This window comes from Triplophysa rosa, linkage group LG9 (assembly GCF_024868665.1).
Source record: "Triplophysa rosa linkage group LG9, Trosa_1v2, whole genome shotgun sequence".
In the NCBI taxonomy this organism is placed as follows: Eukaryota; Metazoa; Chordata; class Actinopteri; order Cypriniformes; family Nemacheilidae; genus Triplophysa; species Triplophysa rosa.
Genome location: NC_079898.1, coordinates 25,067,382 through 25,087,254, shown reverse-complemented (window position 1 = coordinate 25,087,254; position 19,873 = coordinate 25,067,382). Strand labels below are relative to the sequence as shown.

Genomic DNA, 19,873 nt, shown 5'->3' with positions numbered 1-19,873 from the left:
GAGCTTGACTCGCAACACATCTTATAAAGCAATTAGCTGAACCTGAAAAAAACCCAAAGTTAAATAGTAAAATAAGCTCCTCGGGCATTTGTAGGCCTACTGTATTTATAACCAGCAGGTGGAGTTGTTTGTCTAGACTATTATTCTGAAAATATTTGACAGATTTTAAATGAACGGCCGCCTGTACAAGTTGTGTTAAATTTGCAACTGTATACATCTGAACAAAAACAACACGAGTAAAACCACATCTTTTATTCAGTAATACCATATATAATGCAATTGCATATCTTTGGCGAAAATAAACTTTATAAACATTTTATTTATTAACAGAGGTTAGCGTACAAAAAATGAGGGCATTGTCTGTCTAACAGACTGGCAGACAGTGACAAACATACTGAGGTGGCAGCTTGGGTCGGCAGAAAATGTTTAGCAGTCGAGTTTATTTACATCATTCAATGCAGGCAAGGAAAATATAATAAACATAATTTTAAACAGTGCAGTCGCACATCATCGTAAACTCACACACCCAGCCGTTACAACCAGACGGGCACTCGTTCACAAAGACCATGAGATGTTTTTGGACCCCGTGTCACAGACCTCACACATTTACTATTCACAGTTGGCACAAAACTCTCACAGATGTATTTCTGCTTCACAACTGCAGTATTCATCTCTCCACAGAAATCTGAGAGGATGTCAACAGTTGTTTGTGTGGCAGTGTCGATAAAACAACAGCAGTACAAAACAAGAACAAATCTTCACTCTGCACGTAAACAGAAAAATCAAAGGTGTATATTCAGACTCGATCTCCTTCCAGAATTATTTGCAACAGTTTGAGTGAATCTCATAAAAAGTCCAGATTACATTTCACCCACCAAACACTGACAGAAAATCTTTTGATGTTTTTTAATCGTTTCATTATTTTCATGACACACTTTTCCACTGTAATGCATCCGAACATTTTTCTGTTGTGATTGTTGTTATTCTTGATTTCATCTGTCAATATGAACTTCATTACAGTAAAACAATTACTGCACTGCAAACATCTAACCCCAAAACAAAGGCAGTTTGAATAATACTAGCATAATGAATAAATACTTTACAATTTAAATATCTGGGGTAAAATATAACATGTTTTGTGGGAACTTGGCAGTATTGTCAGTTGGCAGTCAACGCTTAAAAAAAGACGATCACATTAATCTTGGCGGTTCTGAAATTATTTTTGTAGTCACATTATGGCACAACAGAAACAAAAAGGTTCTGCTGATACTGACATTCTTTTCTACAGATTAACCCAAATTAAGGTAATTTAATAGCTATTAATATTGGCCTTTTCATCTTTAAGCGATAGTTCGCCTGAAAATAAAATATGTTTAATCATCTAATCACTCTCATGTCATTCCAAACCACTCGGACTTTCTTACCTTGGCAAAACACAAAAGAAGGACATCTGTAACCAAAACATTGGACTTCCACGGACACAAAACCACCGAGACATTTCTCAAAATATCTTCTTTTGTGTTTCACAGAAGACAGAGTCACATACAGGTTTTGAACCACGTGAGGGTGAATAAATGACGACAGAACTACATTTCTTTAATAAACACATTTGCCATCTGTGAGGCAGTGATTGACATGTTTTGGCACGTCACGCTTGTTACTTCTGCTTTCATTCTGGTTTGGTTATTTTTAGTTTTTGGTCATATCAGGTCAATCGTACTGGCCACATTTCAGATCTGTCTGTATTATATTTCTCAGTACCTTATGGTATTGCGCACAAGTGCATAACACATTATACCTTACATTTTAGTGTAAACCATGCTCATCGATTCATATTTAATACATGAAAGTGACTGTGATGTAATGTTCCCGTGTTAACATGGTTTACTGTTAATCCCTCTGTCTGACAACGCAAATGTGTCCGGCTCACATTTCTCCCTGAAATCAAAAGATAAAAATAGAAGAGAATTCAAGCCTAATTTCATTGCGTTGCAACAATCAATTTCAATCATTTGAACGATTTAAAGAATTAGGAAGTTAAATCTGTCACTAAAAAAATATACTTAAATGTCCTTTCTTTTGATTTTGGTGTGAAATATGAGTCCGACATGTTCTTGACAGGTTTCCCGTGTGCATCTGTTCATCTACACCCGCAGCGCCATGAGGTCAGGATACAGATAAACTCCACAATCACACGCACATCCTACACGCACATATAGAAAATACAGAGCGACCGCGTCTTGTGTTTTGCATAGGCTTCGAACAGAGAGAAATTAAACATCAAGATCTGCCACACAACCACATTAAAACTGATGGAGAACACAGATCATAAAGACCATAGACATCTGAAAACTAAAGAACTGAATAAAAGCATGACGGGAAAGTTGGTTTCAATCGGTTATAAAAGTATGTTTGGCGTCATTGATGGAGATAATCAGTTCAGTGAAGGTTCTGGATCTCAAAGGCTCGATATCCAACATGATCCGTCCATTCCAGTCGACTGCTCAAAGGGTGACTCACGAACCCATCAAGAACATCATATTTCATTCAAAATGAAGAAAGCCTAGTTTTTAGATCGTGACTTTATTTTCATGATAATTCAGACCTCCCCAAAACACAAACCCATTCTGTGATGAGAACAAGAGTTAAACGGTCATGAAAATAACATCACGGTGCAAAACATCCCAATGGTACTGAAAAGAGATTTCATTGCTTTGATTAAAAAAATATTTTTCTTTTGACTTCAGCTACACAATGCGACCCGGACATGTTTCTGTGAGCTTCACCCCAAACATCATCGCAGACGAATCCTCCATCCGAAAAACATCCAGCTCCTCGAAAGAACAAAACAAACCGATCGGATGGCATCCGCCTGATAAGAATTATTGCATTTCTTCATGATGTTCTTAAAAACGGCCGTGATCTGTATATGTCAACGCTTCGTACGTCACAGACATGCACTCCATTCTCTGTCGAAACAACACAGATTCACGTGGAAGGGTCGAGCGCTCGTGTAAAGAGGAAGCATGCACACGGTTTAGTGAAAAACATCAACGTCCTGTCCCTCCATTTGTCACCTTCTGAGATAAGCACATGAAGTTTTGGGATACTCTCTCTTCATATTCACTCAAAAGTCTCAGTATGGCTTCGTTCATCCCCGTGTGAGAGTTTCTATTGCCGTAGTTTGAATCGGGGAGGCTTTTAATGACCCAATAAACAAGGAGGCACAGTTGTCTGTTGGGATTGCAAAAAGCACTAAAGGACTTTAATTTCGATGCTTTTCCAATCTTTTACTCTTCGCTCCTTGTTTTGACAGATCCAGACCGGGACGGATCCCAGCCAGGTGCAAGAGCGACCCGGCCGCTTCCTTTAACTCCTCGTCCAATTCCGGTTTGGATTCGCGTCGGGCCCGTTTGCCCGGAACGGGGCACTTGACTTTGAGCGGGTGGCGTATGGAAAGCGAAGGCGGCCGTGAGCTCCTCTCCTCCTCGGAGTCTTCGTCGCTGTGAAAACCCTCGCTTCCGGCGCGCCGGCCCTGGTTGGAGTCGCAGGCCGTCTCGTCCAGGGAGGAGAGCGAGGAAGAGGACGAGGAAGATCGAGACGAGCAGCGCTGGAAGGAGGAGCTGCTGTAGTTGTGGTCCTGCTTTGGATCGCTGCTCACCAGGACCGAGTCGGGCCGCGAGAGATCTATGGGGCAGTCCGGGTCACCTGCGCAGAAGACGTTTCGTGAGCCTTACCATCATAACGCAGACAGAGGTATGACATCACTAGTGCTTGATCCGTGTGGGTTTTTAATTGCCGCAGGATGACTTCGCGGCTATTTATAGAACACGGTTGCTGGTATGTGAATATATTATTTAAGAAATACAATTTACACCCTAACACCTGCAAGGCTATTTTTATAGCAAAAATAATCATTACATAAGACAAAAAAAATGAGAACACATTTACACAAGACGATAAAATAAGTTTTGATGTCAGTTTCTAAATAACAACATCATCTATTTGTATTCAAATCTGTTTCTTCCGCCCTAAGTAAATGTCTACATTTTATATTCATCCATTTTATATGGTCTAGTCCTCATAAACATGAAAAAAATGTCAATTGTTTTTGTACTTTGGGGTTTCTTCAAAGTTTTCATAAGAGTGAATTATTTATTTGATTCCTGCACATTTTTCATCTCTGTAAACTGAGAGCCGTTACGAAACGCATCATCATCTTAATGAAGCCCTCTTTTGATTCTTTATTCATAAGATGTATACGCATGCACCTGTCTGAGACAGTCGAACATCAGACTCACGCATCCTATTTCAGTCGGCGTCTGCCGGGATCTCTGTTAATGGGGCACATGCCGTGCAAAAAAACAAGAGTCACGCCTTACAAAATGAAGTTAAAATCAACTTAACAGTGTGTTATTATCTCAGCCATTCAGCTATGCAGACAGACGGTACGTATTTAAAAACCCATTTTGGTCAAGCACTAGTTTTCATATCAGTCACATGACAGCGGAAGTTGTGTATGTTGTCTTACAGGGGTCAACGTGATGTCCGGGGGCTGCGTTTAACAGCATCATGGTTGTGGCGGCATCAATGTCTGACTCTAGAAAAGGACATAAGAAGATAAAGAGCGTGTGTGTGTGTGTGTGTGTGTGTGTGTGTGTGTGTGAGGAATCTGGAGATTCGGTTTCCATGCAACCCTTCAGGAGATCTGAATTATTCATAACTAACCAGACAGAGAGGAAAGTTAAAGTACTGCCACTATAGTGAAGGTGACAGAGAGAGTATGAGCTGTGTGTGTGTGTGTGTGTGTGTGTGTGTGTGTGTGTGTGTACACATGTCGCCTTTGGCTTTCACACTGCAGCCGTGATCAATATACAAATGATACAGAGCATTCGGTATGCAGATTATCGGCTCACCTTTAAGAGAGCCGGTCTGGAGGAAGAGGTGTCGTGCGGGTGAGAAGGCACTGTCAGACAGACGGACGGAGAGACAGACAGACAGAGAGATGGTAAGACAGACTGCTGGCTGAAATGGAGCACAATGTACAAAAGCGTGGTACCGTAGCAAGCGTGAGTGTTTACCTGGGCGGGGAGGCAGGGGGCGTGCAGAAGGAGTGAGCTGTAGGAAAGTGCTGTTTCCTCAGGGCTTGGATCAGATTGGGTCTGTATTCAGGGTCCACACACCACAGCGAGCCTTTCCCATTCACCTACCGCAAAAACAACAACACCACGAACCATTCAATTGCAGACGTAAACAAATCACTTCCGGTCAAGACCCTGCTTTCTAAAACGTGAGGAAGGAGGATCGTTTTACTCGAGTGACCCATTTTACTACAAAAACTGAAGAAAAAGAGACAGAGCGACGGCAGTCTGGTAGGAGGTTCGAGCGGCTGAAAAGCTTCTTAATGTGATCAGCTAAGCATGTGATTGGCAATCCAGAGCCTGCTGGGAGTTTGCGAGTTGTGGTTAAAAGCCGTCGAAAAACATCCGAGTTTGCTCGTGACCGGCACCAGAGACGCTGTTTGGATGTTTATGACAGGAGACGATTCATGAGTTCTCATAATTACTGTAGGAGTTCAGAGGATGGATTTATTACTGAGTGTAGAGCATAGTTATTATAGATCTGATTTTAGTTTCATTCATTTTTTTAACTAGCATTTATTTTTAGATTTTTCGTTTTTTATGTTCATTTTGGTGTATGCTTTTGTCAATTTTTTTATGTTGCTATAAGATTCATTATTTTGTTTATGATCATACTTTTAGTGCTTTAAACTTATTTCAGTTTATTCTTGAGGCAACATTTCAATTTTTATTTGTATTTTGCAATACTTTTTAGGTCAAGATTTCATTTGATTTCAACAAACAGAAACGTTTTCGAAATGTAAACGTTAGTCAACTAAAACGACCGTAAACCAGAATCAACTCAAATCACAGTCGCTGTCGGCAGTGACATTCATTACAGTGACAAAAGTGAGCAGACAATATTTAGCAGACATCAAAAATAAAAACAACAGAATCTGTAAACAAAGAACGAACAGATGTTATTGTCGTGAGAATTTTGTAGGTAAAATGTGTTCAGTGGTCAAGGAAATAACGTCACAATGCAAACAATCTTACTGGTGTATAGACAGAAAGGGTGGTAGACAGGCAGACATGTATAGATATAAATCTATATAAGAGAGAGAGAGTGAAGGATAGAAAGGGAGAGGGCGAGAGAGGAGAGCTATAACCTTGACTCAGATTACCAGCCTGCTCATAAACAGGAAGGAGGAAACGTTGTCATGGAAACCAAAACCAGGCAGCGTCATCTGACACCAGCTCTGTTTGACTGTGTGTGTCTGACGGATGAGCTCACACTCACTGGAAGTCTCTCTCTCTCTCTCTCTCTCTCTCTCTGTCTGTCTCTTTCCATCAGTTTGTCTCTCTCTCTTTCCGTCAGTATGTCTCTCTCTCACCGCACACCTCAACATTACTCGAATATAGAAGAGTAAAAACATTTCTACCGATCCAACTTGCAACATTTCCTGAACCCGAACATCCATTATTTTTCTCATTTCTTAAAAAATGTAAATTGTCCAACACTAAAACGATGCAGTTTTAAAAGTAATCATTATTTTCCATAAAAAGTGGCAACAAAAAGTATCTGAACCCTTACAGCATGGTAAATCAAGTGGCATTAAAGATAGAACAAACACGCTTTTCAAACAAAACCCTTCTAACATATCTACAAATCGATGTGTGAAGTGTCTTGTGTGAACCGACTTCGTACATCCAGCAATAAAAATCACACTGACACTTGATGATTAAAAGTCTCTGCGAAACAATACTCAGAAAGTAGATTAGGCTTTGAGAACATTTTGTTTGCAGATGCTACTTGCCTTCATATTTTATTATCTAATGCAACAACATTAGATAATAGTGAAACGTTGCGACAGAACGTTCTACATCTGCCTCTCGTGAGGGGAATCGCTGGGCTGTGATAAGCTTCTATCTGCTACTCCCCACAGGAAAATGCTGTGACCTTGACTGGCTTTCTCACCTCTTATCAAACCCCAACATGACACATCCATCCGCTAGAACCCCCACACCCACCACCTGACAAACTCAATAGCACAGCAATAGATTCCCTGAGCTGAGAAACGTCAAAAATAACATTTCAAACCTGTCTCTGACTCTCTCTTCTATGTACCACAAAAGAAGATATTTTGAGAAATGTCTCTGTGGTTTCGTGTTCATACAATGAAAGTCGAAGTTGTTGTTTGGCTACCAGCATTCTTCAAAATATCTTCTTTTCAGGTTTGGAATGACGTGAGAATTTTCATTTTTGTGGGAACGATCCCTTTAACTGAACCTTTAAGGAACGGACTGAACGCTCACCTTCCCGAGATTCCTCTCCACTTTACGGAAGCACTTGTTGAGGGACAGGTTGTGCCGCACCGAGTTCTTCCAGCCCGTAGGGGCGCTGGAGAAGTATGGAAAGTGCTCCAGAATCCAGCCGTAGATGTCCTTGACCGGCAGAGATTTCCTGGGGGACTGTTCGATGGCCATGTATATGAGCAGGGAAAAGGAAAACGGTGGTTTGGACTTGACGGAGTCTCCGTGAGAGGCCGCTGAAGAGATGACGTGGTTCTCGTGGTTGCCCTCGATGTCAAAAAGCGGGCTGGGGCTTGACTGGGCCTCGGGGCCTCCCAGCGTGAAGTTCTGGAGGAGGTTCTCGTGGAGCCAGTTGAGGTTGGTAAGTTCTTCGTCTCCTGCGCTGGACGTGCGGTCCAGGCTGGTGGCCAGCGGGCTGGCGGCACATTCGGCTTCGGGCAGCGTCCCACAAACCCCGCGCAGGCCGGCCCGCTCATCCAGCACGCCTGGGGATTCAGCTTTCTTGTCCGGTGACATCCCGATGATTGGCCCCATTAAACCAGAAACGTCTTCTAAAAAAACAAAAATGAGGATTGTGAATAAAAGGGTTCATATCAGGGATGAACCGAAATGAAAATTCTTGAATACCGAACATAGTTTTTCGCATTTCTTCTATTTGTTTAGCCAATTGTTTCACTATTGCATGAACTGAATAGTCAAAATGTGCTTTTTATATTTCGTCTTTCTTTCCAATGTGATGTAATATACCTTAAAATAAAACTGAGCAAAACAAGTAGGCGAAATAAAAAAAAATGGAGCCCTCTCCCTTCTTGAAGAGCCTATAACTGACTGCTGAAAGAAGGTACTGTACTCCAACAACAAAACACTTCATTAAAAAGTGTCATTCAGCATTATAAGATAAAAATATGAATAAACCAAAACTGTTGGATTATTAGGTTACACATCCATGCATCCATGACTGACGCTGACTGACAACCATTTCAGTTCACGCCTCTCCTCAAAACTCCGCCCACAAAAGCTGACTGTTGTCTCCAAGTCTGAAGTACACAAGTTACCGACCGGGAAAGATGCTTTCATTCAGAAATGTACTCCAGCGCGGCAAGTCCCGTGCTGTGTCTTTCTCTGACAAACTTAGTCTTTGCCCCATCTTGGGTCAATTTTTGTTTAGACTTGTTTTGATTGATTTGGTCTGGACAATGTGTCAATATTTGTAAGGTTTTTTGAAATTCGAACACTCTCTCTCTCTCTGCGCTGGTTGCTGCTTGATCGTATCACACGTTATGTTCGTTTAAATTCATTCGGTCATTTCACTTATTCGGATAAGTTTCGGTTGCCGAACATTCGGTGCATCCCTAGTTTATATTAACCACAAGTATTTTCCTAGACATCAATGAAATTAAATAGAGAGCAGATGGAAACGTTTCTGCACCTTAGATATGTCTCCTGAGAAAAAGACAAATCTCACAAATGTCTCCGTTAGCGTTTCAGAAGAGACGTCAACAATGTCACAAACTGAGCTCAGATTTGTTAAGTCTGCAATCAAAGGTCAATATCATCGATGATCTCAATATAAACCTAAACATTTCTCATCAAATTGACTAAAATCCAGATTATTTGACCTCTACAATCTACATCCATTGTGGCGAAGAACCGCCTGAGACGTAATTGATACTTTAATGAAACACAACAGGGAAATCCATCAAATCTCCTGAGCTGTGAAAGCGCAACATCTGAGGACATTGTTCCTCTGGGGAAAAATGAATGACAAACATGCCACAAGTTGATCATTTGCTCCATGAAACCGTCCTGCAACCCTGTCCCTTATTTCCAGAGGAAAACATTTCAGATAAATGTTCCTCTCCGCTGTCACTTCCCTCCAATAATCTTTCTTCTCTGGGAGAACCGGCTCTCATCTCGCACTCATCTGCTGGTATTTCTCACAGTCATTTCGCTGAAGGAGCAGCTCGTGTATCTAAGGGCTGTTGAGGTTTCTTGAGAGTGTCTGTGATGACCCAGTCTCGTTCTCATCTCCGCCCACCTCCTTACCGCTCGCACGCGGCTGTTAGTGAGCCATCAACCGGCCTTGACAAACCGTCGATGGATGCTCACCGAGGAGTGAATGGGCTGCTTGGAAAGAGAAAACATCTAGAAAGCATCGCCACATCTCTGATAATCCATTAACATGGAACGAGAGTTGACATCGTTGCTTAGGCAACCTATTGCACGTATCCGCATGAAACAGTTTTAAGCGGAATACTGTATAAAGCATGGTAAAATCTGAATCTGTCTAGCGTGAGCTTTATGCTTTTACTGCAAAGGAATCATATAGACTGAGAATGCATCGTGTCAACAGTCAACATGCGGTTCAGTTAAAAAACACCTTTTTCTTTTTGTCCCAGCTGTGGCATTAAGGCGAAAAACAGGTCAATGGCGTCGAGCGAATCGGCAAATCCCCGTACTGTCTATTCACACCACGCTCAAATCCGTGCCCCGATGTCACCATGACAACCATGCTGTCGGTTCAATTAGGGGGGAAGGATTAGACAGTGGATTGAATAAGAGCAGGGAAAGTCCATCCAGTTAAGCCATCAGTCAGCATCCCCAGCATCACTCGCAGACTGACACCAGACACGCCAGACAGGGGCGGTGGAGGGTATACTAGTGTTTTTAACACTGAACTAGGTCAGTCAGAGCTGTACGAGTCTGTTGGCGGTCAAAGGATACAACACTGTCAGAACAGCATAACACATTTCCATAATTCATATTTGTATGGAAGACTAAGTGGACTTAAAGGTACCCAAAAATAAAAGTGCTGTCATCATTTATTTAGACGTACTACTCTTTGCAACATATGCAGTAAAACGCATGACAGAGAGTAGATTGGTTTCTGTGAGATCATGGGAGGATTAACCACGATTTTAACATTTCCTCCTATAAACACAGACACGACAGAGAATTCAGACCAGAGAACACCAACATCTCTTATGGGAAAACAGAACTAAAGAAGATCAGAGAGAGAACGATCGTGCAAAATTACGAATCCCGAAAACCTGAATACATGGAGAGGCAACTAGCTGCAAGCTACCAAAGAGAATGATTTAAAAGGAGCGCCATGGAAACAGTAAAATTAATAAATAAGTGATGAGCCGTACACGATGAATCATAAATCTCAGAAAAGTGGAGCGATTAGACATGTCATGCAGCAACAAAACTGCCCGTCTGCATTAAAGCAACGCTTCCTACCCAAATCTCAAAACACACGGATAGAAATCCTTCCATTAAAGGTTTAAGAAGTCCAAACCTGAATATGATTCAACAAAGGTGCTTTCAAGACAAATTCAAATCCGAGTAATGCCTCATTTCCCATTCAAATACAACTAAACTGAAGTTTTATCAGTAACTTTTTATTAGTTAAAAATAAACAAAATTCAGCTAGCAACTAATAGCGTGCAAATAAAAAATATGATTGTTGAAAATTTTCCCACCCTTATGTTATTCCAAACCTGTATGACTTTCTGTCTCCTATAGAACAAAAAAGAAGATATTTTGAAGAACGTTGAGAACCAAACAACATTGACCCCCATTGAATGAACACAAAATCAGTGGGACATTTCTCAAAATATCTTCCTTTGTGTTCCACAGGCAAAAGAGTCATAAATGACACGAGGGAGAATAAATGACAGAATTTTAGGGTGAACTACCCCTACAATCAAAGACATCTAAAACGTTTCAAGATTCAGGTTTTACAGCTCAAAGTCAGTTAAAGCTGTGTACGACAGGTTCACCTTTCAGTCCCACAGAGAGTCTTGCATTCAGCAGTTTGGTTTAATAGACGTGTTGAGTCGTAATGTCTCTTGGCTTTATGGTGTTGTAATTGGGTGAGTACCTTTAACTCAGAGGTGTCATCATCATAAACACAGAGCTGCTCCTGTTAACTGAACCCTCGCTCCGCTCTTTAGCCTCTGGGTAGTTCATTTACCCCTATTAGCTACACAAACGCTGACCTGAAGTGAGCAGCACAGCCATAAGAATTCCCAGGTGTTGCTGAGAAGCAGCGAAGCAGCCGTCTGCCCTCACATCTGAGACGGCATTATGAGCGCTGCTGTCGCGAAACAAGAAGTGCTTTTTATACGATTAGCTCATAGACGATTATCATTATCATAATTATCACTGCTCTTATCAAGCCACATCAAAGCGGCAGCCGGTAATGGCACACTTGTGAGGGAGGGAGAGAGCACTAATGAGGGATGGCCAAGAAGACACCAGGGCCTAATCACAGAGACGCCACCAGCTCATCTGCAAGTTAAAATTCCTATTCAATGCTCGGCCTTTCATACATTCAGAGAGAGAGAGAGCGCGAGTGAGCGAGAGAGAGAGAGGCAGGTGTCATCCTTAAAGAAACAGTGCAGTTAAAAATAAAACTCCTGTTCCATCGAAGAAGTCATTGCTAAAATTTAAAGGGACAATTCACCCAAAGTAAAACTTCTGTCATTATGTACTCCCCCTTGTGTCATTTATATGACTTTCTACGATAAGTTAAGAAAAAAATGACAACCTGCGTTGAGGAATGTAAAAAAGTGATGACCTTCATGTGACATCCTCGAGAAAAAAGGTCGGTTTTATCTCTCAACAAATCCTCCATCAAAGACGAGGTAAACAGTCTAATGGAGTGAGATCAATACCGCGGTAGAAACGCTGAGGCCAGCCAGAAAAAGAACCCTTATGAAACCTATCCATGGTTTATCGATACCATAACCACAGTTACCATGGTCTTACACTAACCATTAAAATTTACTCATGATATATGAAGTAAAACCATGGTAATACAAAAGTATGGAAAACGTGGCTTTTTCCACTTTGTTTCTAAGAGATGAATAATGACGAGCTTAAAAACTGTGGGGTAAAGATCTAAAATGAAACGTTCTTATGAAAATGTGACCGATGCCTGTGGGGCGACTGCGGTTGTCAGGTTATGTTGTTAAGGTGTAAGCTGTTGTTAAACATTGCTACAACGTTTTGAGACATAATGTGTGATGTGTGCGTGTCTACAGACAGTCATTGTTGGTTTTATCATCTACCAGATGCAAACTGTGATTGTTCACCACCTCAATGAACCGCGCAATTTTCTTCATTCATGACTACGGAGTTCCAACATAAACAATAATTACCTTCACCTTAACAAACACCACTAAACAGGCTGAAAAACTCAAAGCAGACTTGTGCCCTAAAGGCTGTCACCCCGCCCTTTGTCAAGCCGTTCGTTTTGACGTGTTGAACCGTGCCTCGATCACACCCCAAACCTCCCGGCTCCTACGCCGTTGTCAGTTAACCTGATGAAAACCGCTTCACCTGAATAAAAGCCGTCCCACCTGAATGTCAAATACACACAGGTGTGTCTTGAATCCCTGTGCAAACAGCCAGAGACTACGTTGTAAAGGTGTTTCAGTCTCACAGTCCAGGTATAATGACAATACTTCCTGTCCTCCACCGCTGGGAAGAGAACGTTTTTTTAACAGAAGTAGGCTAATAGTTCAGAGCGATAAGTCTAAAAATACAGCTGGAACAGGCCGAATAGAACATAGTTTCACTCATTTCACTTTGCAGAGGAACAACAGCGTGTGAGGTCAGGTGACGTACGTCCCCGCTTATGTAAAACCTTCTCAGAGGACAAACCATCCAACATGGACATGAGAAGATGTCCCTCCCCCAGTGTGTCACGGGCTGGTCTTAATATAGCACCACACCATCATCCACTGGAACGCATTTACAATTATATCAGCGAGATGATATCCAGGAATTATACAGCTTGAGCAAAGCGTTCGACAGTATGGCCGTCTGAAGGATGACTAAGATCAAGAGTTCAAAAAAACGAGAATCAATCTTACACTGATTACATCAAACACGGCAGTCACACGTGAACGCCTGAAACATTGAACCGTGTCAGACGCAAGTATCCGAGTACCAAGTTATATGTATTTTATTCAACTTCAAAACATCACACACTGATCCAAAATCAGTTACAATGTAACAGAAACATGCCACAATAAATCAGAATAACGGAAGGCTTGGTACACATTTTCTAAAACAATTAGCAACAGATATACACAATTAAAACCTAAAAAATAGATATGTCAAATCTTAGAGGTGTGTCCGAACCAACAGTTTTCACGATGAGAACGTCCCTCTCTGAAAACCACCTGTCACCGAGAGGCAAAAGCAAATAGAAATTTTGGTTTTGCTGTGACAAAACTGGTATTGGCCACAGGTTATAAAATAAGACAAACTCTATGATTCATAACCGCTTGTCACAAATTGAAAAACAGCAAAACATTTCATGGTAAAGACAGTCAGTCCCTTCTTGGTTTTGTGAATTATTAGTTGTGGGGATTATACAGAGACGAGCTTTGCTGCAACAATATACTGTTAAAAAAGGAAGTGATGATATCTGCGAGTCGTTTCACAAAAACTAATTCCACTTTGACAAGGAAGTGAGAACTTGTTTAGAAATACAAAACGAGACCCAACATTGACCCCTGTAGACAAGCAAGCATTGATAGAAAAATCTAATGTTTTCTATCAAAATAGAAAAATCTAATGTTTTGAAAGATTTTTATTGGTTTACACAGTTTCGTTCAGTTACCCACGGAGTCAACTCAACTATAACCAAAGTGTTGCATAAACACAAACTGTTATATGTCAATCCGGTAGTTCTGGTTTTTGTACTGATGTGTGTGATAGTTTGTAGCTAACGTTGTCGTTCCATTGCTATCTCAATTAAAACAAACCCCATTTATTCAGCAACACAAAGAACCATTGTTGCCAGTGACACGAGGCTCATCGAGATTCACTTTCCCTCGCGTAATCAGGCCAACGGCCACATTAGCATCACTTTCAACGGGACAACGAGTGCTAATAGAAGCATGTCTTAAATCCCCACGACAGACGTGGAGGTCAATGTGGGCGAGGCGATGAGGGGCGGCCACGAGGGAGTCTCCACAAACAACACTGTTTGACCAACCGACAGGCACGAGACTAAGAGGCGTCTCTTATCCCAGATAAACAGCCCAAGGAGAGTAATGAACCATCCGTCCTAACTCTCCTAAACCCGCTAGTTAATCCATCAAGCACACTTATACCGCCTTCAAGTATCTCCGTAATGGATTTGTGAGATGAAAACGCCAACGCTATATCTTAATGACGAGTGGATTTTCGTTAAGCCATGACTGCAAAACTGGTATTAATTCAATTGAACTTTCCCTGTTCAATTTAGTTTGTATTTATTTAGTGTACTATTAATGAGGAATAAATAAATGCAAGGCATTATTGCTCATTTTTTGGCACGACCAAACTACAACATTACCCATCATTTTCTGTAAATAATAAAACACAGCTAGAGCACCATTTACACACCTAACATGCATCTTTTATATTGTTAAACTGGCTCTCAAAACGTGTCCGGTCGTTGTCAAAAATAAAAAAGTGAGGAAGAAATATGGAAACTGACCCAAATGTGAACACAACAAGCAATTTCTGAACTCATCAGCACAAACTTCCCAGTAGGACTTGAAAGCAGCATAATAAATGAAAATGCCTTTCTAATGGAGCTCAAGGAAGAGCGCAGGAAGTGCATCGGCATTAAAGAAAAAAGCTATTTTTACACTTGCAACCCAAATTCGGTGCAAGCACGATATTGCATTAGCGTCCGCCGACGCCACGTAACCAAGACAACTGCGGACGTTGGAGCAGGATGTCCCTCCTCCTGGTAGGGTGGAAAGAAAATAATAAATAATAGTGAGGGGTGTGAGGGAGGAAGAAGAGGGAGGGGACGTCTAGCTGATGAGAGACGGGCAGCTGCAGACACAGAAAACAATCACCTACAAACAAAGAGCAGATAGGATCAACAGACATGCGCAACACCGACTCCACTTAAATGATTCTGATCACTTGAAATAATTGATATATTTGAGAAAATTTCATTTGTTTTTTAATTATTCATATTTGCTGAAGATAGCAATACCAAGGTCAGAGAATGTGTGTACTCATAAAATGCAGAACTTGATAGCGGCACTTTAAGTCACTTTGGATAAGTGTTTGCTAAATGCATAAACGTAACAGGATAGGGGATCAGGAAACACTGAAAGTTTCTTAGTATGTTATTCCAAAACACGTCTGAGAACATTTAACATAACCGAATACATTGGTTGGAAAAACATTACTAGTTTGTAACCAAATTTCATCCATACGAGGGTCTCAAGGTGGGCAAGATCTCATTTGGAGTAGCACGAATTCTTAATAACTACACCACAAAACACTCCTAAATACCACCACTGTGCTTCATTTTTGACATCTTCAACCTCAATAAAGAGCCACACAAGACCCCTGTCAGAAGGAGCCATGCTGACTAAAAACGCAACTAACGCTCATCATTTACATCGTTATTGTAAGTGTACATTTTCAACATTTGCCTGTAGTGAAACATGACAGACGCACGCCGTTTAAGACAGGACATCCCTTAAGATCTGCAACACCCATCCTGGGAAAAATCCATTCAGCCAATCCACATCCTCATCAGCGAACACTTCCGTCCTTCATCGGCAAAAGCTAAATGCTCCCAACACATTCCAAAAGTGTTTAGCATCGGTGTCGTTGGAGGCTGAATAAAAGAGGGCAAGACTCGGGACTCAAGAGGTCCTTTAAAGCGCACCGGGGGGCGGGGGGTATTCACCATTCACTAAAGTAAGAGGCTCTCCTGGCACGGTAACATCCTGCTAAGTGACATCCCAGAATTCATAGACCCTCCCGATGGTGGACAAAATAAATACACAAAATATTCTTTTAACAAATATGTTATCATCAGCAAGAACAGCTTCAAATCTATGATGATTCTTAAAAGGATACTGATCGTACATTAAAAACAAAAAATAATACTAAGTTGAGTTTAAAGAACTACAAAACAAACTGTAGTTTCGAAGACATCAAGTTGTTAAAGTCCTTAAATATCAACGGTACACCAACACTGCAAACACAAACTACTGATGTCTGTTCACAGTTTACTAACAACAGGTTGAGCCGTTCTCTCTCTCTTTTATCTTTTTGCCTTCTTTGAGTGCTGTTTATCTTGGGTCTTGCTGTCAGCAAACAACATCTGTTGAACGAAGAGAGTTGACCGCCACCCACTCGGCTGCGCAATTCAATAGACTTATTTGATCTCAATTAACAATCGATTTGACATCAATGGAGTACCAACAAAAACGCTTTATCTTTAATAACGCTACACGAGCCACTTGTGTTAGTCTCCTGCATAAGTGTTTCTGTTTATTTGTGCCATCTCCATCTTAGTCAGCATTTCTCGAACTTTATCTAAGCTCGCAAGTGATCGCAACATCATTGTTGTACACAGATGTTCACTTCAAGGAGCGATGTCATGCCAAGAACACATCATGGCAATCCATAATAGTGGGACAGAGAAACTAGCCTACGGTCTGAACACATGATCCAAGTTGTTGTGACTCGAGCCTTGGGGAATAACACCGGAGACGGTTGAATCAATGAGCAGACTCGCTCTGAAAGAGATAATACCATGAACAGATTGCAACATGTCAATGAGGTCAAGCTTCCAGCGAATGGGATTCATGAGCAACCCGCAACAGACCACAGACAGGTCACATCTCTAAAAGGCTTAAAGAAAGGTTGGATGATTCTAGCTAAAAGCTCAGAGGAATAAAGTTATTGGTAAAGACAACTTTGGTGTTTCCTGTCAAAAATGTCTCTGACACATTTGGTATGGCAGGTATGCATGTCAACAAAGATTTCTGACAGCGTAGGTGAGATGACTCAAAAATCCCATGACAGCGACTTTCAGTAAGTTGTGTCATAATCGTAAAACACAATAATGTGAACATTTACCCATTACATAAAAAACTAAATAAAAAATAAGTCCTATAGTAATATGGACATGCTGATGCTACACCACATTTTTGACATGATTTAAAAATATATATGATTTTATTCATCTAAAAACTAACCATATCACATCACGTGACCCTTTGACTGCACTACAAATTGTGATTAAACTTGACGTACCTTAAAATATAAGTTCTTCTTTCTACATCCATATAGATCTTAGCTTACAATATTGATTTTTAGGTAAAAACAGTCCCTGTCAAATGCCCATAAAATATCATTACAACAGAACAGAGCGCTGAAATGCGCGAAACAATGTTGCATTGTCAATGAATTCGGTTCGTTCGCTCCGAGTTCCTACATCGCAATTCTGCGCGAATTCGCTTCGGGCGGATATATGACTGATACTCTATTATAAACAGAGCAACGATATCGATACCAAACACTGAAGAAATTCAAGAAAACCTCGATATTTCTCTCAGAAGTGCGCGAAAACACTCCAGGAATGCCCTGCGATAAAGAACAAGTGTCCTCGACAGTAAAACAGGACCTTTACTGAATCAGATTCAGAACACAAACTTAATGCACTCTGACATTTAAACGACACTAACACGAGCAGTTGAGAAACAATACAGGAACCGACGCCTTATATCCGCCGCACGCGCTTCACATCAACGGGAACTTTTTCTGCGTCAGTCACACAGACACACACACATAATCGATCAGGAAAAAGAGCCTAAACTTCATTTCGTTACTCACATTCGTACAGACCGGTCCGTTTTCCGACGAGGCGCTTAAGTTCTGCTTCAAAACTGAGCGAGTCCGATCAGCAGCTGCTCGCGCTGCGCACAGCTCACGCCGCACAGCAACGCTACCAAGCCCATTGGCGTTGCCAAGGCAACAGACCCACTTCAGCCAATCATAACCCCTCCCCTTCGACGTCCCCTGGCAACTGCTGCAGCCCGCGCAAGTGCTAAAGCTTGTGTTTTCACATGTTTTAATCTCCCCCACGATATGAGGTAAAGTGTCTGTGGAATCCTCAGTGGTTTTTAATTGTGTTCGTTTCTTATTTTGCTGTCGAGCCTTAATTTTTTACCCGAGGAGTTTTAAATACAGTTTGTCGCAAAACTTTTGAGGCCAGTGCATATAGGTTATGTCTGGTTGTTTAAATATTATGTAGCTATCTTTGGTGGATGTTTTAGAATAAGAAATTATTATAAGAAATAGTTTTATATTTAACGCAATATTATTATTTTTGGGGGCGTGAGTTGTTTGGGTCTTTATGTAACAAAATTATTTTGTAAAACTACAGTATCAGGGAATATGTTTTTTTCTTCTTCTAATATACAAAAAATAAATAACTACAACTATGCAACTTTATTAATGTGTTTAAATAAACATAGACTTTTTTAACACACTGCAGCGCTAACTCTCCTTAACAATTACGAGTGTTAAACTTTGCTTAACCCAGCATTAAAGGTGGCTTTAACCTGGCATTTAAAAACATGTTAAAGCATGTTTAACACGTTGTTTGCCCCTTAAGTGCTTGCTGGATGAATTAACACATAAGTCACTTTATAAAACTGCACATTTTGTACATTCATTGCAGATCATGTCAAGTACTCTGATCTGCGACTATCAAGCGGTTTGTTGGTTGAAGATTAAAAAAATCCAGTACTGGCAGAAACCAAAACAACTGTATACTAGAATGACCTCATTGGCCTGGTGCATCTGCTCCATCTCACCCAACTGCTGTTCTCACACATGGATACAAAAACAGTAGCACAAGACTTCTCGCTCGCAGCACACAGGACCGCCTAAAAATGGTGGCAGGACACAATGTCAGACCGTTTACACTACAGGCAAAGAAAACCATTGATAATATGATTGATGATATGGTTTCAAGCTCACTAGCATAGTATTTACGTGCTATGAAACCCATAGTTTAGTCATAATCCCCAGGGATTTAAAGCAAGAGGAATTCAGGTCATTGTGATAGGGTACCATTATGCAATATGACGCTTATATGGTCGTTCAACAAGACAAACAGGATTTCTTGAGCCCAGTATTTGTGCTAGCAAAATGGAAAACAGTTTTGTGAATGGTTGTGATAACTAATGGCGGCGTGTAAACGCACTGGATTCTGTGACTGTTGTATCATTTGTGTCACTGTTAGTCAGCTGCTTGGGGCAATTCAGAAATGTTATGCCAAAATTTGTGTGAGAGGACTGTGGTTTATGCATCTTTGCATTTTTAGCAAAGTAGAACTTGACCCTGGATCTATATCCTTTGTTGGCTCATTATTTTAAAACATACAGTCCCTGGACATAAAAGTCCAAATGTATTTACTCTTCTGTTGTTCAAAACCTGTAATATACAAAAGAAGATATTTTGAGAAATCTCTTAGTGGTTTTGTGTCCATACAATGAAGGCCAATGGTGTCCAGTGTTGTTTGGTTACCAACGTTCTTCAAAATATCTTCTTCTGTTCTGCAGAATAATGAAAGTCAAAAAGGTTTAGAATGACACGAGAGTGAGTAAATAATAAAACATTATAACATGCCTCAAAAATCTGACGGAAATGATTGGTTGATAAGA

General features: G+C 40.9%; 1 protein-coding gene across 2 annotated transcripts; it reads right to left on the bottom strand.

The window, feature by feature from the left end:
* Positions 1-220: 220 nt before the first annotated feature.
* foxn2a (forkhead box N2a) lies at positions 221-18,169 on the bottom strand. 2 transcript variants are annotated; one of them, XM_057342329.1, is made up of 6 exons: positions 18,036-18,169; positions 7,377-7,924; positions 5,082-5,206; positions 4,917-4,966; positions 4,532-4,600; positions 221-3,708 (listed from the first exon to the last, which is right to left on the bottom strand). In XM_057342329.1, exons 2-6 carry the CDS (start codon positions 7,905-7,907, stop codon positions 3,266-3,268), a joined length of 1,218 nt encoding a protein of 405 aa, XP_057198312.1. In that variant the 5' UTR covers positions 7,908-7,924; positions 18,036-18,169; the 3' UTR covers positions 221-3,265. The 2 variants fall into 2 exon arrangements, with proteins under 2 accessions (XP_057198312.1, XP_057198313.1); XM_057342330.1 differs by lacking the exon at positions 18,036-18,169 and adding an exon at positions 17,457-17,920.
* Between the last annotated feature and the right edge of the window lie 1,704 nt (positions 18,170-19,873).